This window comes from Loxodonta africana, chromosome 10 (assembly GCF_030014295.1).
Source record: "Loxodonta africana isolate mLoxAfr1 chromosome 10, mLoxAfr1.hap2, whole genome shotgun sequence".
Lineage (NCBI taxonomy): Eukaryota > Metazoa > Chordata > Mammalia > Proboscidea > Elephantidae > Loxodonta > Loxodonta africana.
Genome location: NC_087351.1, coordinates 51,008,617 through 51,028,403, shown reverse-complemented (window position 1 = coordinate 51,028,403; position 19,787 = coordinate 51,008,617). Strand labels below are relative to the sequence as shown.

The window sequence follows — 19,787 nt, the reverse complement described above, 5'->3', positions numbered from 1 at the left end:
ACTGTTCAGTGTGTACTTGGCGCGCGGAGGGATGGGGAGCGGGGATGGGGCGGCAGAGAGGCGATGTAGGAGGAAAGAGGTAGAATACATACGTAGTATGTAAACTCTTAGAGGTCAGGGATTTTGTTTGGCCTGATTGTCATATTCCTAGCATCTCAGCTGTGTCCTGCACATAGTACATGTTCAGTAAATATTTGTTGGGTTAAGTAAAAGAACAAACTTTTCACTTTGTTTTATTAGGGGAGACGTCGGTGGTTCTCAAAATTACTAAGCACCCAGAGGAGAGGATGTGCTAGAGGACGTCTCCATTTTCTCTCGGCGAGTTGAGTCTGAGCGGCAACAACAGGGGCAGTTCACTACCCTCTCTGCGGCCCGCAGGGAGCGGTATCCACCTCCCCACGCCCCAGCCCCGCCTCGGTGCCCCAGCCCCGCCTCGGTTCCCCTGCTCCGGTTCTCCCTTCACTTCTTCCAGTCGGGTCGTTCCGGCCCTCCCTCTTCGTCCCCGCCCCTCTTCCCCCGGCTCAGTCCCGTTTCTTCCCGACCCCGCCCCACCTGGTCTCCCTGTCCCTCCCTCTCCGTCCGGGTCCCGTCAGCTTCTCCCCAGCTCCCGTCGCCCCGCCCCCTAGGCCAGTCCCCGCCCCTCGCCTCTTGCCCCGCCCCCTCCCCTTGACGTGGCAGAGGCCGCACCAGCCATGTTGGCTGGGCTGAAGCCTGCCTGGAGGCCGGGGGCGGGGCGGCGCCGGCGGTGATTACGGTGCCACGGCTGCTTCAGCTCGGCGGAGGGGACTGATTTAGCAAGGCGGAGCCTGCGACAGGCGAAGATTCTGTAGAGGGGCACTGTGGTAAGGACCGACTTCAGGACGGCCTCCTCTACCCGCCGTGGGGGCCGCGGGCCCTCAGTGGGAAGCGGGGGAGGGGCGGCCGTGCGGCGACTGCTGGCCAGCGGGCAGAGGTCTTGGGCTTGATCACCGCTCTGCCCTGTCGTTGCCGAGTCGTTGCCGAGGGGCAGGTGGGGCTGTGGCTGGGCCTGGTGGGGAAGCGTTTACCCCCGTACCCTGCCACCCTCTGCCTCGTTCTTCCGGAGCGTGGGGGCCCGACCGCTTCGTCCAGCACCCCTAGATAAGATGCCAAAGACGAGATTCTGGTGAAAAACTGCAGTTCAGGTGTCTGCCCAGGGCCCCCACTCCTGCGTCCCGGGCGACCCCCCCCGCCCCACCTCAGTCCATTATCGCTTTTAGACCCTTAGATTTCTGGGTGCATACCTTACCTGATCTGAAGTGACGTAGACTTTGAACCGAGCTGACTTAGTCATCCGTAGTTTGGCCTTGGGAGTCACAGGAGAGGAGGAGGAAAGTGCTAGGGAAAGCTAACGCTTTGGATCTGGACTACATACAGAATTTGGTTTTCAAATTGGGCCAGTCTCAAACTGTTTGGCTTCATTCTGCTGTGGTGTTCATCCGTTTTGGTGGGAAAGATGCTACCTGAGGAAAAGTCATAGTAAAATCTACCTGTAATCAATCACTGGAGTGGGATGTTGAATTCACATTTCACTTGTATTTCCTCAACTTCTCCTCTCTCCACCTCCCAGAGGCATAGAACTAGCCAAGTTGACTTGGTTAAAAAAAAGTTTTATATTTAAATACTGATTTAAATATAAATGCTTGTTTAAGTTTTTCTTCTCTGGCCTTCCCCAGTAGTCTGAACACTTCATAAGTCGAACCTTTTAAATTGACCCATAGAATTGTAGAGTAGGAAGGGACCTTGAAGTTTTCTAGTTCAAACCCCTCATTTTACTGACGAAAAAATTGAGGATCAGAAAGGTTAAATGATTTATACAAGATCATAAGTCAGTGGAAATAGTTGAAGATGCTTCGTTGAGGATTTTAAAAGAAAGTAGGAGAGGCACATTTAATTACCTACTAACAGATGCATCTAATTGGCAGGAACTCAAGTTTTACTTGCAACTTAGAACCATGGGGTGCTTTTCAATTAGGTATCTATAAAAACGTTAAAATTGGAATATTGAAAAACCACATCATAAAGCCTTTTAAAATACTATGGCAAGTAATTGATACACTAGGTCAAAGTAACACAATGCCGGTAATTCTGCCAGAAAAATTATTTAAATTTTTTAACTAATGAGTATAAATTGTGCTGAAAAGTGGGACATTTCTTTAGAATTCTGTTTTATTTTATGGTTTGTACCACCCTTTTTTTATTTTAAGTTACTAGTAGTATGCGGTCCCTCTGGCACAGTGGTTGAGAGCTGTGGCTGCCAATCAAAAGATCAGCAGTTTGAATCCACCAGCCTCTCCTTGGAAACGCTGTTGGGCAGTTCTCCTCTGCCCTGTAGGGTCGTTATGAGTCTGAATCGACTCTATGGCAACGGGATAGTATGTTAAGTCTGCATCCTAACCTAGTGTGTGGTAATGTTTGTTTGGTTTTTATAGTTTTATGCAAACATGTTAATATGGGGGAGAGCGCTTGCCAAATAACGCTGTGAGAAACTAGTTAGTAACAGAACTTTATTTCAGATGTGCCATTGTACATGGGACTAAGCCTGGCAAATTTTATAATACAATTAGTGATTTTAAGATTGCACAATTCCTACCTTGTAAAGGTGAGGGAATTCAGAAGTGTTGTGCATGGTTATGTCGTTGGGCCAATTAAGAAACAGGTGGGACTCTTCAAAATCCTGCTGGAAAGTGACAATGTAATAAATACATCGGATGTGATTTAGCAAGCGAATATGATCTTAGAGCAGAGAGGAAGACAGGAAAAAGAGTGAGGAAGAAGGTGGGGAATTGTGCTCAAATATTTCTCAGGTGGCAACCCTAGTGGCTTAGCGGGGTTGAGTGCTACGGCTGCTAACCAAGGGGTCAGTAGTTCACATCCACCAGGTGCTCCTTGGGAACTGTATGGGGCAGTTCTGCTCTGTCCAGTACGGTTGCTATAGGGTCGCTATGAGTCGGAATCGACTCGATGGTGGGTTCAGTATCTCTCAGGTGGTATTTATTGTGTTAATAAAAAGTAAGGATGGGGAATTAAAATTCAGCTTCTCACCTCTCCTAGATACTGAAACCTGGCTGTTGCCTGTGTGTGAATGTCTTCATACTAAGTCTCATATGTGTCTTTTTCAATTAGGTTCCCTGAGAGAATTAAGTCCTAATGTCTTAAGGCAGCAGTTCTTAGGACCCCTTTATACTTTTAAACATTTTTGAGGATCCAAAGAGCAATTGTTTATATGGGTTATGTCTTTTGATATTTACCATATTGGAAATTAAAACAGAAACTGGGAAATTAAAAAAAATTATTAATTTGTTAAAAATAACAGTGTTAAAAAACAAATTTTCTTATGAAAAATACTATATTGTCCAAAATAATGAGAAGAATGGTATTGTTTTCGAAATTTCTTTATTGACTGGCTTAATAGAAGACAGATGGATTTTCACATTGGTTTCTCCATTCAATCTATTAGTATAATTGTTTTGGTTGAAGTATATGAAGAAAATCCAACCTTACATAGATACGTTGTGAAAGGGAGAGACATTTTAATAGCTTTTTCAGATATTTTTGTATATTCTTCTTTGTTACTATACCAAAACTCCACAGAGTTTTAATTAAGAAATTAAAGGTTAATTGCAGTGTGGAATCTGGAACCTTATCAATGAACTTTTTGTACTCTGTCACATTAAAACTCATTGGTCTGTCCTGCACTTTGGATGGATCTTTTGCATCGTGACATGATCATTTGGGAAATATTTGACTGAGAAATGTTTATCTTTCTTAAATGTTGACGCATTTGATTGTATGATATAAAAAAAATTACGTTCATTAATACCACCGCTGATCTCATCAGAAAAATCTTCACATAGTACAGAGCTGTCAAGCTCATGGTAATGGATACAGGTTTTCAGAATTTTAATTTTTATTTCAAAGCTCAAATCTTACATTGGTGACAGGTGTTGTTAGTTGTTCTCCATGAAGTAAAGTGACAGGCCCGGCCTGCTTTGTCCATTTTTGAGAAAATGTCTGCCACACACTTAAGTACTAGTTATGTATCATTCTTAGGAGAATTGAGAAAACAGTCACTCAAAACATTTTTCGTGGTTTGTGGTTTAGATGAAGAAGCCTAATTGGTCTAGTATGTGGTAGTAGATATGTTAATGCTTTTGGTGATGGATCAAAAAGATGCATTTTAGATTGTAGGTGCAGTTAATAGCCAGAAAGCTTCATTTGCTTTTTGTATGCTCTGTAGAAATAATGGGAAAGATGACATAATCCTAGAATTTATATTCACATCTGTAGCATGGAAGCTGTTGCTAGAAACTGGATTTCTTTCCCAGATAAATTTCTCCCCTTACTGCTTCTTGAGTTAGAACTGAGGTTACTTTCTGCTAACTCCTGCCTGTCTCAGGCCCTTGTTTTGTCATTATCCCTCAGTAGCCGCTCCTTCAAAGCTCATGCCATTCTTTTAAAGTTGTTTCCTGTATTTACCTTCAGGATAGCCTTTCACAACACATTTAGTCTTAGCTTAGGATTCTTCTACCCTTTGTTGACTTTTAAAAAATCCATGATCTCTTGTGATTAGCATAAAATTCTCTTTTTAAGAAATGCAGTGCTTTTTTTTCTTAATTCTCTTAAAGAAGAGAAAGACCTTCTTAGCTGTCTGAGATACTTGGATTTGTTAAGCGTCACTTTCTGTATTTTTTATTATTGGAATCTATTCAAGAATTTTTTTAAATTAAAATGTTACTGTATCTAACATGGTTTTTTTTTTTCCCCCAAATAAGTACCTTTCCTTCCCTAACATTTTAGAATCAGCCCCTCCTCCCACATCATTCTGAGCAACTACAACATCCATGTTGGCTTTTCTTGCTCCCTAGTTTCATAATTCTTCTATTCATTTAGCTTGATATCCTTCATCTCTCTGCTTTCTCTGTTACAAATCCTTGGCCAGCCACATAGCACTTGAAACTCTTTATCCTCCCAGACCTTTAAATTCTGCAATTTCCTTCCATGATGAAGCACTGCTACAGCTTGAGAGCATGAGATAGAACTGTTGACTAGGGAGGAAAGCTGGCATCCCAGACAGGCTGTTAGAGAGGAACAAAGTGGAATGTCTCTTGGTACTGGCCCCTCCACAGAGTGGTGTCCTCCTCGTGCTGGTAAAAACCAAACCAAACCCATTGCTGTTGAGTCCATTCTGACATATAGTGACCGTATAGTACAGAGTAGAGCTGCCCCATAGGGCTTTAAAGGCTGTAAATTTTTAAATCTTTCCCCTCTGGAGTGGCCGATAGGTTCGTACTGCCAACCCTTTGATGAGTAGCCAAGCGCTTTAACCACTGTGCAGCCAAGGCTCCCTCCCTTCTGCTGATAGTGAGCTGAAATTATTACACTGAAATGATGTACCTTGAAATAGAGTTTAAAATGCTCTCAAAAATTATAATGTTAAAAATATCCTAAATTAAGTTTCTGCAGTAGAGGTTGAATGGTTATACAAATCACAAGGAATACCATTTCTCAAACATTTTATTTACTGTATTGTGCCACAAATATCCTGTATTTGCACAGCTTTTTATTTTGAAATAATTTTGTATTCACAGAAATATTGGAAAAATAGTACAGAGTTCTCTTGTATACCTTTAGGAAAATCTTTTTGTTATGTACCATTAAACATTCTTTTCTAGAAGTCTTAGTATAAACCTGTCATTTTCTGAATAAAACTATAAGGGCTTTTATAATTTTATGTTTTTGATAATGTGTTTACTAGAATAATGTCACTTACAAGGCTAATATGAGAAACATAGGATCAAAGTTTTTTCCTTTTTCTCCTGTAGGTCCTTAATAGAATCCTTATTATTCTTTGTTATGATTTGCCAGAGCGAATAATGAAAAATAAAATTCACAGTTTTTAAATTTTATTTTTGATGAAAATATACATAACAAGATGTACACCCATTCACCATTTTCTACGTGTATAGTTCAGTGACATTGGTTACATTCTTCGGATTGTGTCACTGTACTCACTGTCTCTACCTGTATTGTTTTACCATCGTTAACTTAGACTCTCTGTTTCCTAAACTTCTCTGCTTTAGAGTTACTGTTGTGATCTTATATAGATAATTCTTTAAAAGAGTAGTGTTCAAGGCAAACATTCTTTACTAGTTGAGCTAAATTGTTGCTGAGTTTAAAGATGACTCCATAGTATAGTTTCAGTTCAAGACTTGAAGATTATCTCAGGGCAGTAGATTCGAGGGTTCCTGCAGTGACAGTGGATCCAGTAAGTCTAGTTTCTATAAGAATTTGAAATTTTGTTCCACATTTTCCTCTCTTTGATCAGGAACCATCTATTGGGTTCTTGATCAAAATGTTCAGTAATGGTAGGCGGCACCATTCCGTTCTGGTCTCATGGCAGTGGAGGTAGTAGTTTATGGAGGCAATTAGACCTACAGTTCATTTCCTTCTCCATTTCCTAGGTCTCTGTCTTCAGCTATCCCAGGTAAATAGAGACCATTTATTGTATCTTCTGTGGCAGTCAGAAGCTTTTAAGACTGCAGGTGCTACTTACTGAACTAGGAGGCAGAACAGAGACTTTAAAAACAGCATTAGGTCAGTTGACTGAACAGACCCTTGAAACCATGACCGTAGGCCTTCCTTCGAACCAAGAAAACTCATCCCACTAGGTATTTAGCTGTACCTAAGTAGTAATAAAAACGGCTGTCTCTCATTTATCATTATTGTTATTTTTGACTGCTGTAATTGTAAAATTATATTTAACAGTATATTTGCCATTACGCCTTTTAAGAATAAAATATTTCTTATTGGGTCTTATGGACCTTGGGTTCTGAAGAGTCATTAAATATGTTGTAAGCAGGGTTATTGCTTACTAATTATTGCTGGGATAAACATTTTTATTTCATCCTGATTTCTAATGGGTTAATATTGCTGAAAATGGGGAAAACATTGAATCTTCTTAACAGACTTCTGGATTTTTTATTAATAACTTTTTATTTTGTTACAGAAATAAGAAACAAGCTTTACAATGACAACCTATTTGGAATTTATCCAACAAAACGAAGAACGAGATGGGGTCCGATTTAGTTGGAATGTTTGGCCATCAAGTCGACTAGAAGCTACAAGAATGGTTGTCCCAGTGGCAGCCCTATTTACACCACTGAAGGAGAGACCTGATTTACCTCCTATTCAATATGAGCCTGTTCTCTGTAGTAGGACCACTTGCCGTGCAGTTTTGAATCCTTTGTGGTAATTAAAAAATATGGAAAAAAGCTAATATGGTGATATAAATTTAAAAAATGTAGTTTCTTGCTTATGTAAAAATGCCTGTTTTTGTTTATAGTTTTTTTTTTTTTTCAAATTAGACTAGTCAAAGAAATCCAAAGAACTGTAAAATTTTAGGATCGTTTTAGTACACTGAGTTAATAATGAGTAAAAAAAGACCAGCGGTAAAAGTGCCACTATAAAAACTGTTAGATCCTATCAATTTTCTCTGAATACTAGTGCTGGCTGTGTAGTGGCCCAGCTGTGTCATTAGAAAAGTCATAATCAAGTGGCATGGTGTTTGCTAAAAAATGTTACAGTTTCCTTTTGCTTAAGCCAAAATCTCAGGAATAATCTTTTAATCCTCTTTCCATTCATCCTCCTCATACCTGGTCCACTGGCATATCCAGCCCTTTCTATCTCCAGAACATTACCAATTCTCTGTTACTCAATCTCGGCTACTACCACTGAGATTCCAGATACTGCCTTCTTTTTCCTGGACAATTTCACCATCTTCCTAACTGGTTTTCCTCCTTCTATTCTTGCTTTTCAGCAATCTGCTTTCTACCAGCAGATAGAGTTTTTGTTTTTTTTTTTTTGAATAATAATTTATCTATTTTTGCTGGCAGTATATGTAACCAAATATGTATCAGTTCACACTCTACACGAACAGTTCAGTAACATTGGTTACATCATATTGTGTCACCATTTTATCTCTGCCCATATTGTTTTATCACCATTAATTTAGGCTCCCTGCCCCTCAAAGTACTCAAGTGTGCTTTAGATGAACTGTTGTCAGTTTACACTCATATATAATTCTTTATAAGAGTACTAGAGGCAAACATTCTTTATTAATCGGGATAAACTGTCGTTTAGCTTAATGATGGCTTCGTGGGATAGTTTTGGTTCAAGGTTTAAAGGTTATTTCCAGGTATTAGAGGTTTCCCAGTCTCAGTGGATTTAGCAAGCCTGGTTTCCATATGAGTTTGAAGTTCTGTTCCGTGCTGGTCTTTCTTTTGATCAGGATCCAACTATTGAGTCCTTGATCAAAACGCCCAGTAATGGTAGCAGGGCATCATCCATTTCTTCTGATCACGTGGTAATGAAGGTAATAGTTTACGGAGGCAGTTAAACCTGTGGTCCATCTCTGTCTCTGATTCTTGGGTCTTCTTTTTCCTCTCTTGTTCCAGGCAAATAGAAACGAATTGTTGTATCTTGTGTGGCCAGTCACAAGCTTTTAAGACCCCAGGTGCTACTCCTTGATCTGAGCGTTAAAACAGAAACTCTTTGAACAATGTTAGGCCAGTTGAGTGGATGAACCCACAAAGCCATGACTCTAAACCTTCAAACCAAGAAAACTAATCCCATGAAATGTTTAATTTAAAAAGTATATTTTTAAATTTTATTTTATTATTTTGTCTGTTGTAGTTGTAAAATTATATAAGATACTTTATTTGCCATTTCACCCTTTTTTTTCCCCCAATGTAAGTACAGCTTAATGGTAACAACTGCATTAGTCTGATTGTATAACTATTGCTCTGAACCAAAAAACCAAACCCATTGCCGTCAAGTCAATCCTGACTCATAGTGACCCCATGGGACAGAGTAGAACTGCCCCACAGGGTTTCCAAGGCTGAAGTCTTTACGGAAGCTGACAGGCACATCTTTCATGTGGAACAGCTGAGTGCTTAACCACAATGGCTCGTCCATTGTCCTTAGTTGATACCAGGGCTCCTTGTCCATTGCCCTTTGTTGATGCTGAATTTCCCATAACCACAGACAAAAACTCACTACTTCTTAGTGAGTAGTTTCCCCTCCCCTGCCCTATAACCACTGGTAACCATTGGTCTCTATATAATTACCTGCTCTTATCATTTCATATAAGTGAGATCATAAAATATTTCCTTTTGTGATTGTCATATTTCGCTCAGAGTGACGTCTTCAAGGTTCATCCATGTTTTAGCATGTAACAGGACTTCATCTTTAAGGCTGAGTAGTATTCCATTGTATGTATGTACCACACTTTGTTTATCAATTCATCTGTTGATGGGCACTTGACTTGTTTCAACCTTTTTGCTGTTGTGAATAATGCCGCAGTGAACATCGATATACGTTTGTTCGTGTCATTGCTTTTAGGTCGCTAGGGTATTATACATAGGAGTATGCAGATAGAGTTTTAAGAATGGAAATCAGAATATTAAAATTCTCCAATAGCTTCCTATTATACTTGGAATGAAAACTCCAAACCCCTTGTCAAGACCTGTAAAACCCTTCATGATCTAGCCTCTATCTATATTTCCGCCTTCATCTTGTATCATTTTCTTTATTCCCATCTACCTTACACCTTAACCATAGTGCCCTCTTTCCAATCCTTGAACATACCAGATTTAGTCCTACCTTGAAACTTGTGTGGTAGCTATACATTCTGCCTGAATTGCTCTGACCTCACATTTTCCTCTGACTGGTTCCTTCTCATTCAAGTCATTCTTCCTCTGATTTAAGGAGGCCTGCCATTAAAGTAGCCCTCCTAAATATATTCTCGCATCCTGGTTTGTTTTCTTCCATCTTTATTATCACTCTTATCTTATGTGTTTATGCATCTACTTATCCGTTGTCTGTTTTCCTTTTTAAAATGTAAGCTCCATGAGAGCAGAGACCTTTTCTGTCTTGTTTACTGCTGTATCAGCAGCATCTGGAATAATGGCTGGTACATATTAGGCATTTAGTAAATATCTTTTTGAACTGAAAGAGTAAATGTTTTCTAGATCCAAGTGTAGATGTTGCGAAACTCATTTGAAGGAAAAAAAAACAGGATTATCTTAAGTTTATTATTGATATTTGCTACATATTAAAAGCCATGATAGATTCACCATTTAGGTGAGTTTCTATGTGTTTAAGTATGGATTAAATATTGAAACATCTGAAAATACGTAACTTAAAAATCGCATTGACTATAAATTTGAATGTCTGTTTTAGAAAGAAATCAATTTTATTGAAATAGAATTCTTGTAAAGTGAAACTGAAACATGAGTTAACATATCTTTTTTTTTTCTTGAAACAGTCAAGTGGATTATCGAGCAAAACTCTGGGCTTGCAATTTTTGTTATCAAAGGAATCAGGTAAGAACCCCCCATTGCAGATGTTAGTTGCTGTCACACAAATTTAATTACTAAGTAACACTGTACTAACGATGTTCAATCACACAGAAAAATGCATATTTGAAAAGAAAGGTAAAATAGTTATTTTTAATACGAAGATACCTATTTTTAAAATAATTAAATCATCAGGAATCAATATTTTTAGTTTAAAATTTTATCATTCTTTCTGGCAAGTAATTTGCTATGAATTTTTTTTTTTCTTTCTATAGTTTCCACCTACCTATGCTGGCATATCTGAACTGAATCAACCTGCTGAACTTTTGCCTCAGTTTTCTAGCATTGAATATGTAGTTCTGGTAAGAACATCAGAGCAAATCATTAAGAACATTGTTAACATCCAGTTATTTACTTTATAACAAAATAATTTGTAAATCAGTATGACTTAAAAGGCATCATCTTTAATTTTCATGTTGAATCGATGGGGCATTTCAAAGGTAGTAAGTGTCAAGGTCAATTTGAGTAAGGTAATCTCTCTCGTTATTTGATGGGTGGCCAGAATACTGGGTAGAGTGGCGTGATCTGGTATAATGAATAGATCAATAAAGTATCAATTTCGCTTTGTTGTTAGAAGATCAGTTCACAGATACTTAGTCAGTATGATAATGGAGCCTGCTGATGTATCCCGGAATACAGTTGATGAAATCATTCTTGCATTGGTCCTTGTTAGAAAAATCATTTCACTCCTCTGTCAGAATAACTTCACATAGTTGTCTATGTATGTAGGGTCTGGAAGTAATAATGTCCTTTATAATGTAAACAGAATTATTGTATGGTTCTCTTGAGCCAGTCAGTAATTTGCCCCACCTTGCCAGTGTGTACTTCTCTGAAAATCTAGCTTAGGTTTAGATAATTATTTTGTAAAAATTATCTTATTTTATTTTTAAACTATGTATTTGCTGTTTTCTTATCTTAAAAATAATAAGTAGTTGTAATTAACAAAACCTCATGTAATGAAATGAAATAAAAAGTGAAAATTCCCTCTATAACTATACATAATGTTTTTAATCTTGATTTTTCACTTAATGATGATATGCCTTGTATATCTTTTAATGACGGCACATAAAATCTGCTTCATTCCTGAAAGGACTATATTAGGATTCCATTGTATGCATGTATTACAAATTATTTAATTAGTCTTCTATTGACAATCTTTGTATATTGTGCTGAAGTGTTATTATCTTTATGAAAATCTTAATTTTTCTTATTATTGCAATTTTTTTTAAAAGCGAGGTCCTCAGATGCCTTTGATCTTTCTTTATGTGGTTGATACTTGCATGGAAGATGAAGATTTACAAGCCCTCAAAGAATCCATGCAGATGTCATTAAGTCTTTTACCACCTACTGCTTTGGTTGGACTTATTACTTTTGGGAGAATGGTGCAGGTTCATGAACTTGGATGTGAAGGCATTTCAAAAAGCTATGTCTTCAGAGGGACAAAAGATCTGTCTGCCAAACAACTGCAGGTAAACCACGAGAATAGTAGTTCTGATCTCTGTCAGCATCGCTCTCTCTATATGTGTACAAATACCTCCAGATATAAGCTTCTAGAAAATATTTTATTATAAATGGCTAATATAATTATAACAAAGTTTTTAAATTTAGTATTGCCATCAGTTTTCTTTTGTTTGCCTTAAATTGTTGCTATATGGATTGAAGACCCTTCACTTTTAATTGAAACTTTAAATTTTAGAGTGAAATTGAAGGTATTTTAGAGATTTGAAGGGCTTATAAAAGAGGCATGCTGGAGCCTAATAGAGCAACTGCATGTATCTTTTCTTTCTTGACATCTCACTTAGTGATTAAAAACTTTGTTTGGTGAGAGGAGATATTTTGAGAACTTGGGAGTTATTTATGAACTATGGATATGTATTTTCATCCTAGGACAACATTTTTATCATTGCAAATTAAAACTTTATTTTCCAAGGCAAGGGAATTATATGCAGCATACTGAATCATTTGAGGGAGATTTTTCAAAATCTTCTTTTCTGCCCAGAGATTTTGAGACCGTGGTGAACAAGTGAGTGTGTTTGTATTGGGAGATGTTGAGATTGTTCATGTAAGTATTATGGAAAACAGAAAAACTTCCTAAGTGATTCTGATGCAGTCCCCACTTGAGAGCCATTATCGTAGTGGATAGTATACAAGTCTGTAGACAATATCAGACTTTGGAGGTATTCAGGTAGTCCAAAATGAAAAAGAAGATTTTTAGGGTGAGTAATTTAAGTTTGGCAGACTGAGAGGGTGGTGTACTATAGTTAATTGAGATAGATAATACTGGAAGAATTTACAGGTTTGGATAATAAAGTCACTTTTATAAAAATCGAGTTTGACTTGGTTTTGGAATATCCAGGTGGAGACAACTGGTAGTTACAGGTCTAACTCAGAGGTTTGGACGTTGTTGGTGTATAGGTATTAAATTGGTTGCTCTGAGAATGTATGAGATCATTGAGAAAGAAGAAAAGACCAAGGATAGAATTTACCTGACTCAATGTGTGGGGCATTTGGTGAATCTGTAGAGACTGACGAAGAAGAAGGGAAAAATACTTCGGTGAAAATAGACTCCCTGGGTGGTACAAACGGTTAACGTACTCAACTGCTACTGAAAGGTTGGAGGTTTGAGTCCACCCAGAGGTGCCTCAGAAAAAAGGCCTGGTGATACACTTTCAAAAAATCAACCGTTGGGAGAAACCCTATGGAGTACAGTTCTGCTCTGATACACATGGGGTTGCCATGAGTTGAAATCAGCTTGATGGCAGCTGGTTCGGTGGGAATAGAGGACGTTGTAGCCAAGGGAGAAGAAATTTAAAGAAGGTGGTGTCTTCAGCACAGTGAACTACTGAGGAGGAGAAGGGGCTTGAGCCTTAGAATGAACTCTTATATTTGGTTATTAGGTCATCACAAGGAAAAAGTCACCTTGTTTAGAGGCGTTTTTGGGGTGGAGGGGAATAAAGTGCAGATTTTGGCAATTGAGCAGTGAATGAGATTTGAGGAAGTAGGGAAAATTAAAGTATGCTGTTTGAAGAGTTTGTTCGTGTAGGTAAGGAAGGAGATAGTGTGGGAGTCTGAGAGAGAGAAGGGAGCTGAAGAGATTGACTTTAGGAAGGTGGACACTTGAGTGTGCGTATACACAGAAGGGAAAGAGACTGAAGAGAGTGAGAGGAGTGAGGGTTCAGAAGACACGGTGGGGGATTCCTTCAGGAGCACAGGAAGCAGAGTGACTTAGAGAGGAGGATCGTCTGTTTCCATGAGAGAGAAGAGAAAGTGGCCAAGTTTTAACCTCTCAGTGCTTTAGTCCTTTTCATCTGTAAAATGGGGATAATAGTATCTACCTTGTAGGGTGGTCATGGGAAGTAAATGAATTTTGCCTTTAATGCTTGCCATTATTGATGTTATTAAGTTATAAATTTATTTAAAGTGATTTAATGTTCTGATTGTAGAATATGTTTTACTTAAATTATATAATATATAACAAAGTTTTTTGGGTTAAACATCTTTTTTGCAGTAGGCAAGTAAATGCTTACAGACTAAATTTTTTTTTCCATTAAAACATTTTTGTCTTCGTTCTCTATCCATTTGGTTGGAAAGAACCTGATCTTTGCTCCCCAAATAGTCCTAGAATCAAATCTTAAATTCTTTTAGTTGAGTGGTCTTGAATTGATTTCTTTGTTTTCTTATTATCTATGAAGAGTGGTAACCAATATCTGTTTTGCAAGGTTATCGTTAGTACTAAGTGAAATAATAGTGAGAGTACTTAGTATAATGTAAACCCATATCATCATCTGTGAGTTGGTATCAACTCGACGGCAGTGGGTTTGGTTTGGTTTTTGGGTTTTACCACTTACTTGTATAGTCTTCCACAAGTTTCTTAGCCTTTCTGAGTGTCACTTTTTATTTGTAAAACAAGGATTAAGAAATCTACTTCCTTATTGTTTTGTGAGGAGCCCTGATGGCAAAGTGGTTAAGAGCTCAGCTGCTTAACCAAAAGGTTGGCAGTTAAAGAGAGATGTGGCAGTCTGCTTCTGTAAAGGTGACAGCCTTGGAAACCCTGTGGGGCACGGGCAGGTCTGCTCTCTCCTATAAGGTTGCCATGAGTCAGAATTGACTTGATGGCAGTGGGCTTTGTTTTGTTTTTTGTTGTTGTTTTGTGAGGTTATATATTTGAAGAGTTTAGTGCAGAATCTGGCATTTAATAAGTTTTCAGTGAAAAGTTCCTATTTCTGCTATCAGGATAAGAAATACTGTTGATTACCTCATTAATTTTTTCTTTGCAGATCTTCAGACTTTCTGATTTTCTGTTAGATGCTTTCATTCTACTACTTCATGGCTAAGCATTTCTAGATTCAAGAAAGCTTTAGTAAAATAACATTATTTTCATGAGTCTGGAGAGGAATTCTGCACACGTGTAAAATTCGAAGCCAAACTGGCAGTGATTAGACATTAAGTCAAATTTAAGTGTAGACGTGCAAGATCTGTGTACCTTATACCAAAAACCAAAACCAAACCCAGTGCCATCGAGTCGATTCCAACTCATAGTGATCCTATAGGACAGAGTAGAACTGCCCCATAGATTTTCCAAGGAATGCCTGGCAGATTCGAACTGCTGACCCTTTGGTTGGCAGCTGTAGCACTTAACCACTAGGCCACCAGGGTTTCTGTGTACCTCATAATCTCCCTTTATGCAATTCTTTATACGATTCTTCTGCGTAACATTTATTACAACTGTAATTTTGCACTTATTTATTGGATGATTTGATCAATTCCTGTTTGTTTTATCAGATTTTCATTTCCATGAGGGCAGGGCCTTTTTTTTCATTATATGCCTGGCATATAGTGGGTGCTTAAGGAAGAGTTACTTAAAGGGATGAATGAATATAAATTAAGAAGTATAGATGTTCAATTTACATAATAGCTTATTTTGGCTATTAATTATAAATAAAATATTTCTGGGGCTAATATCCCTCTTCTTTGCTCACACAGCACCTTGTACTTTGCTGTCTCATGGTGATTATTTCTCTATATTGTTTTTTACCTGATAGTCTCCCTGACTAGACTGTTTGCTTTCTGAGGGAAGAGGCCTTGTGTTCTTTATTTTTGTGTTCTAGTGCCTTAGTAAGCACCGTGCACATGGTAAGCTGTTAATAAATCTTTTTATAAGTAAATGGGTATCACACAGAGAATCTTTTTACAGGAAATGCTGGGCCTCTCTAAAGTACCCGTTACTCAAGCAACACGTAGCCCTCAGGTGCAGCAGCCGCCTCCTTCCAACAGGTAATAATTACATATGGCAATGAGAATTTTACAATTCATGCAGCTATTTAAAGCATTCCATACCCTTAATTTGAGTGTAGGCATTCAGTGATACTATATTGTTAAATATTTTTAGGACTATAAATAGATTGCATTAGTATTGCTTTTTAAGTTGTTGACTCAGAATCATGTCACTGAAACGTTTGGGGTCTTATCATTGCAAAAAAGAGTTACTTTAGGTTTTGATATATTCCTGATTTTTTAATTTTACATTAAGGAAACTTAATTTTTGTGGTTTGAGGGCAGCCAACCAAAAATAGGCCCTCAAACACTTCATCTTACCTACTTAACCTCAGAAGTAGCCTTTCCCTCTAATCAGGGGTGATACCACTAAAACTGTCTTGATGTATCTCTCATAATTATTTCCACTAACCTCAAAACTTACCAGATTGATAAATGAAAGATGAAGTCCTTTTTTTGTGTGTTTAGCTTATAGCATTTGTTCTCTAAATCTGATTCTTGGACTGGTAGCATCAGCACCCCATGGGAACTTGTTAGAAATGCAGATTCTTAGACCCAGTCCAGAACCCCTAAAACAAAAACTCTGGAACTGGGGCCCAGCAGTCTGTGTTTAAACAAGCCCTCCAACTGATTCTGATGTATAATAAAGTTTGACAACTGTTGGTCAACAGTATATTCAAAGTATTTTTTCTATTTTTAAGAAAGTGGACAATTTGTTTCTTAAACCCTAACCTACAAAACAAAGAGAAAACAGAACCCTAACCCACAAATATTTATAAGCGATGTTTTATTTATTTTATTTTGCAGATTCTTACAGCCAGTACAGAAAATAGACATGAATCTCACAGATCTTCTGGGAGAACTTCAGCGAGACCCTTGGCCTGTACCACAGGGAAAGAGACCTTTGCGTTCCTCGGGGGTGGCACTTTCCATAGCTGTAGGACTACTTGAGGTAGTAATGCTGTTTTTTTTTTTGGCTGTAAATGTGTGTGTGTGTGTAATAATATGTACATGCTAATGTTGAGTGAGAAAAATCAGATCATAGAACAGTGAGTCTACGATTTTATTTGTGTAAGGTTTTATTTATGGTATATCTTTTTGTGCAGAGGGAAGATTCTGGAAAGATGTTCACCCAAATGTTTACAGTTGGATTTGGGAAGTTTTGCTTTCAAGTAGAATGAGAATTTTTATACTACATATACCTTAGCTTTGTAATTAGAGAGGAGAGTCTTTTTTTAAAATAAATCTAAAAAAAAAAATTTGAAGAAAAACCAAGTTTATAGAAAAGTTGCCAGGTCCTGTGTGAAGAACGTTTTTTCTCAGATTAAGTTTGAGGTTAATTTGCTGATACAGTGTTCTTTACCCCTGAATACTTCAGTTGTATTTCCTATAAACCAGAATGATGTTCTGTATAACCATAGTAACCCATTGCTGTCGATTCTGACTCATAGTGACTTTAAAGGACAGAGTAGAACTGCCCCATAAGGTTTTCAAGGAGTGGCTGGTGGATTCAAACTGCTGACCTTTTGGTTAGCAGCCAGATGCTTAACCACTGTACCACAAGGGTTCCCATAACCACAGTTAAAAAAACCCATTGGTGTCAAGTTGATTACAACTCATAGCGACCCCATCGGACAGAGTAGAACTGCCCTATGTGGTTTCTAAGGAGCTCCTGGTAGATTCGAACTGCCGACCTTTTTGGTTAGCAGCTGTAGCTCTTTAACCACTATGCCACCAGGGTTTCCATAATACAGCTGCTAAAATCAGGATGTCAAAACACTGATGCAGTAGTACCATCTAATCCTCAGACCCCACCATTCAAGTTTTGCCAGTTGTCCCAATAATTTTTATTTTCTAAAAGGATTTAGTTCACACGATGCATTACATTAGCACTTAAGTCTATTTAGTCTCCTTGAATCTGGAACACTGGCTCAGCCTTTTCATGACTTTAATGACTTTAACACATTGGAAGATTCAAGTCAGTTACATTGTAAAATGTTCTTCAGTTTGCGATTTTCTGATACATCTTTATGATTAGATTCAAGTCTGCATCATTGGCAGGAATATCACAGAAGTAATGCGTTCTTCGTGTTGCATCCTATCAGGTGGCCCATGACTTTCATTTGTCCCATTACTGATGATATTCAGTTTGATCACTTCATTAAGCCAGGTTTCTCACTGTAAAATTACTCTTTTTTTTTCTCCTTTGTAATTAATAAAGCATTACAAGGTGAGACTCTTTGAACTATGTAAATATCCTGTTTCTCATCAAACTTTCAGTTTATTCGTTTATTTATTACTATCATTATGGACTCATTGGTATCCTCTTTTATTTAGTGGGTTATAATCTGTTACTGAGTTCCCTGGGTGGTGCAGATAGTTAAACACTTGACTACTAGCCAAAAGGTTGACGGTTTAAACCCACCCAGAGGTGCCTCAGAAAACAGGCCTGGGGATCTACTTCTGAAAGGTCACAGCCTTGAAAACCCTGTGGAGCAGTTCTGCTCTGCACACATGGGGTTGCCATAAGTCAGCATTGACTCAATGGCAACTAACAACAACAGTGATCTGTTACTATCATTATTTATTTTTTCTTTTAACTTTTTACTTTGACATAATTCCAAACTTCCAGAAAAGTTGCACGAATGATTCGAAGAATTCCCTTATGCCTTTCACCTAGATTCCTCAAAGGCTAACATTTTACCATGCATGCTTTATCCTTTGATTCTTCTCTCTCCCTCTCCTTCTTCTCTCCCACTTCTCTTTTTTTATTTTTATATTTATATTTATATATATGCGCACATATATATGCACCCACATATGTATGTGTATATGTGTATGCATATTCTATACACACACATATATATATAAAAACTTTAAAAAACCATTTGAGATCCAGTTACAAACATAATGTTGTTGTTAGGTGCTGTTGAGTTGGTTCGGACTTGTAGTGGCCCCATGTACAACAGAATCATTGTTATGCTTGAGCCCATTGTTGCAGCCACTGTGTCATTCCATCTCGTTGAGGGCCTTCTTTTTTGCTGTCTGCTTTACCAAGCATGATGTCCTTCTCCAGGGAGTGATCCCTCCTGATAACATGACCAAAGTACGTGAGATGAAGTCTTCTCTGGCCGTACTCCTTCCAAGACCGATTTGTTCAACAGTCCATGATATATTCAATATTCTTCATCAACACCATTATTCAAAGGCATCAGTTCTTCTTTAGTCTTCCTTATTCATTGTCCAGCCTTCACATGCATATGAGGCAACTAAAAACACCATGGCTTGAGTCAGGCGTACCTTAGACTTCAAGGCAACATCTTTGCTTTTTAACACTTGAAAGAGGTCTTTTGCCAGCAGATTTGCCCAATGCAGTGTGTTGATTGATAAACATGATGTCCATTTTATTCCTAAAAACTTATAAAAGCATACTAAACGTTCTTTTTTTTTTCCTATGTGTAAACTTTTTATTGAGTTTTTATAGTAACGGTCTCATACAATATTTGTCCTTTTGTGTTTGACTTATTTCACTCACCATTATGCCCTTCACAGTGGCTGCAGCAATGGGCTCAAGCATAACAATGATTGTGAGCATGGCGCAGGACTGGGCAGTATTTTGTTCTGTTGCACATAGGATCGCTGTGAGTTGGAACTGACTTTACAGCATCTAACAACACCACCACCTGGATGTTTCACAGATTCATCATTGTTTGTTATCATTGCATCGCGTTTCATTGTATGTATTTTTGTATTTGTTTATCCATTCATCTGTTGATGGATACTTAGGTTGTTTCCATCTTTTTTGCTGTTGCAAATAATGTTCCAATGAACGTGAGTTTGCATATGTTTATTTGTGTGATGGTTCTTATTTCTCTAGGATATATTCCTAGGAGTGGGATCACTGGAACAGATGGTATCTAAATGTTCTTAATAACAAGAACATTCTTCTGCATAAACACAATACATTTAACAAAATCAGGAAATTAACGTTGATATGATAGTATTTTGTAATCTGCAGCCTTTATTCACATTTCACCAGTTACCCATGTAGTATCCTTTGTAGCAAAAGAAATTCCT

At 38.0% G+C, this 19,787-nt stretch overlaps 1 protein-coding gene across 1 annotated transcript in view; it reads left to right on the top strand.

Annotated features, from left to right (window-relative positions):
- Positions 1 to 677: 677 nt before the first annotated feature.
- Positions 678 to 19,787, top strand: part of SEC23A (SEC23 homolog A, COPII coat complex component) — a 64,909-nt gene continuing 45,799 nt past the window's right edge. The window contains exons 1-7 of the mRNA XM_003408467.4: positions 678 to 842; positions 7,028 to 7,269; positions 10,346 to 10,403; positions 10,652 to 10,738; positions 11,669 to 11,905; positions 15,631 to 15,710; positions 16,518 to 16,662. Of these exons, the coding sequence (XP_003408515.1) occupies positions 7,049 to 7,269; positions 10,346 to 10,403; positions 10,652 to 10,738; positions 11,669 to 11,905; positions 15,631 to 15,710; positions 16,518 to 16,662 (828 nt within the window). The 5' untranslated portion in view covers positions 678 to 842; positions 7,028 to 7,048. The remainder of the gene's footprint in view (positions 843 to 7,027; positions 7,270 to 10,345; positions 10,404 to 10,651; positions 10,739 to 11,668; positions 11,906 to 15,630; positions 15,711 to 16,517; positions 16,663 to 19,787) is intronic.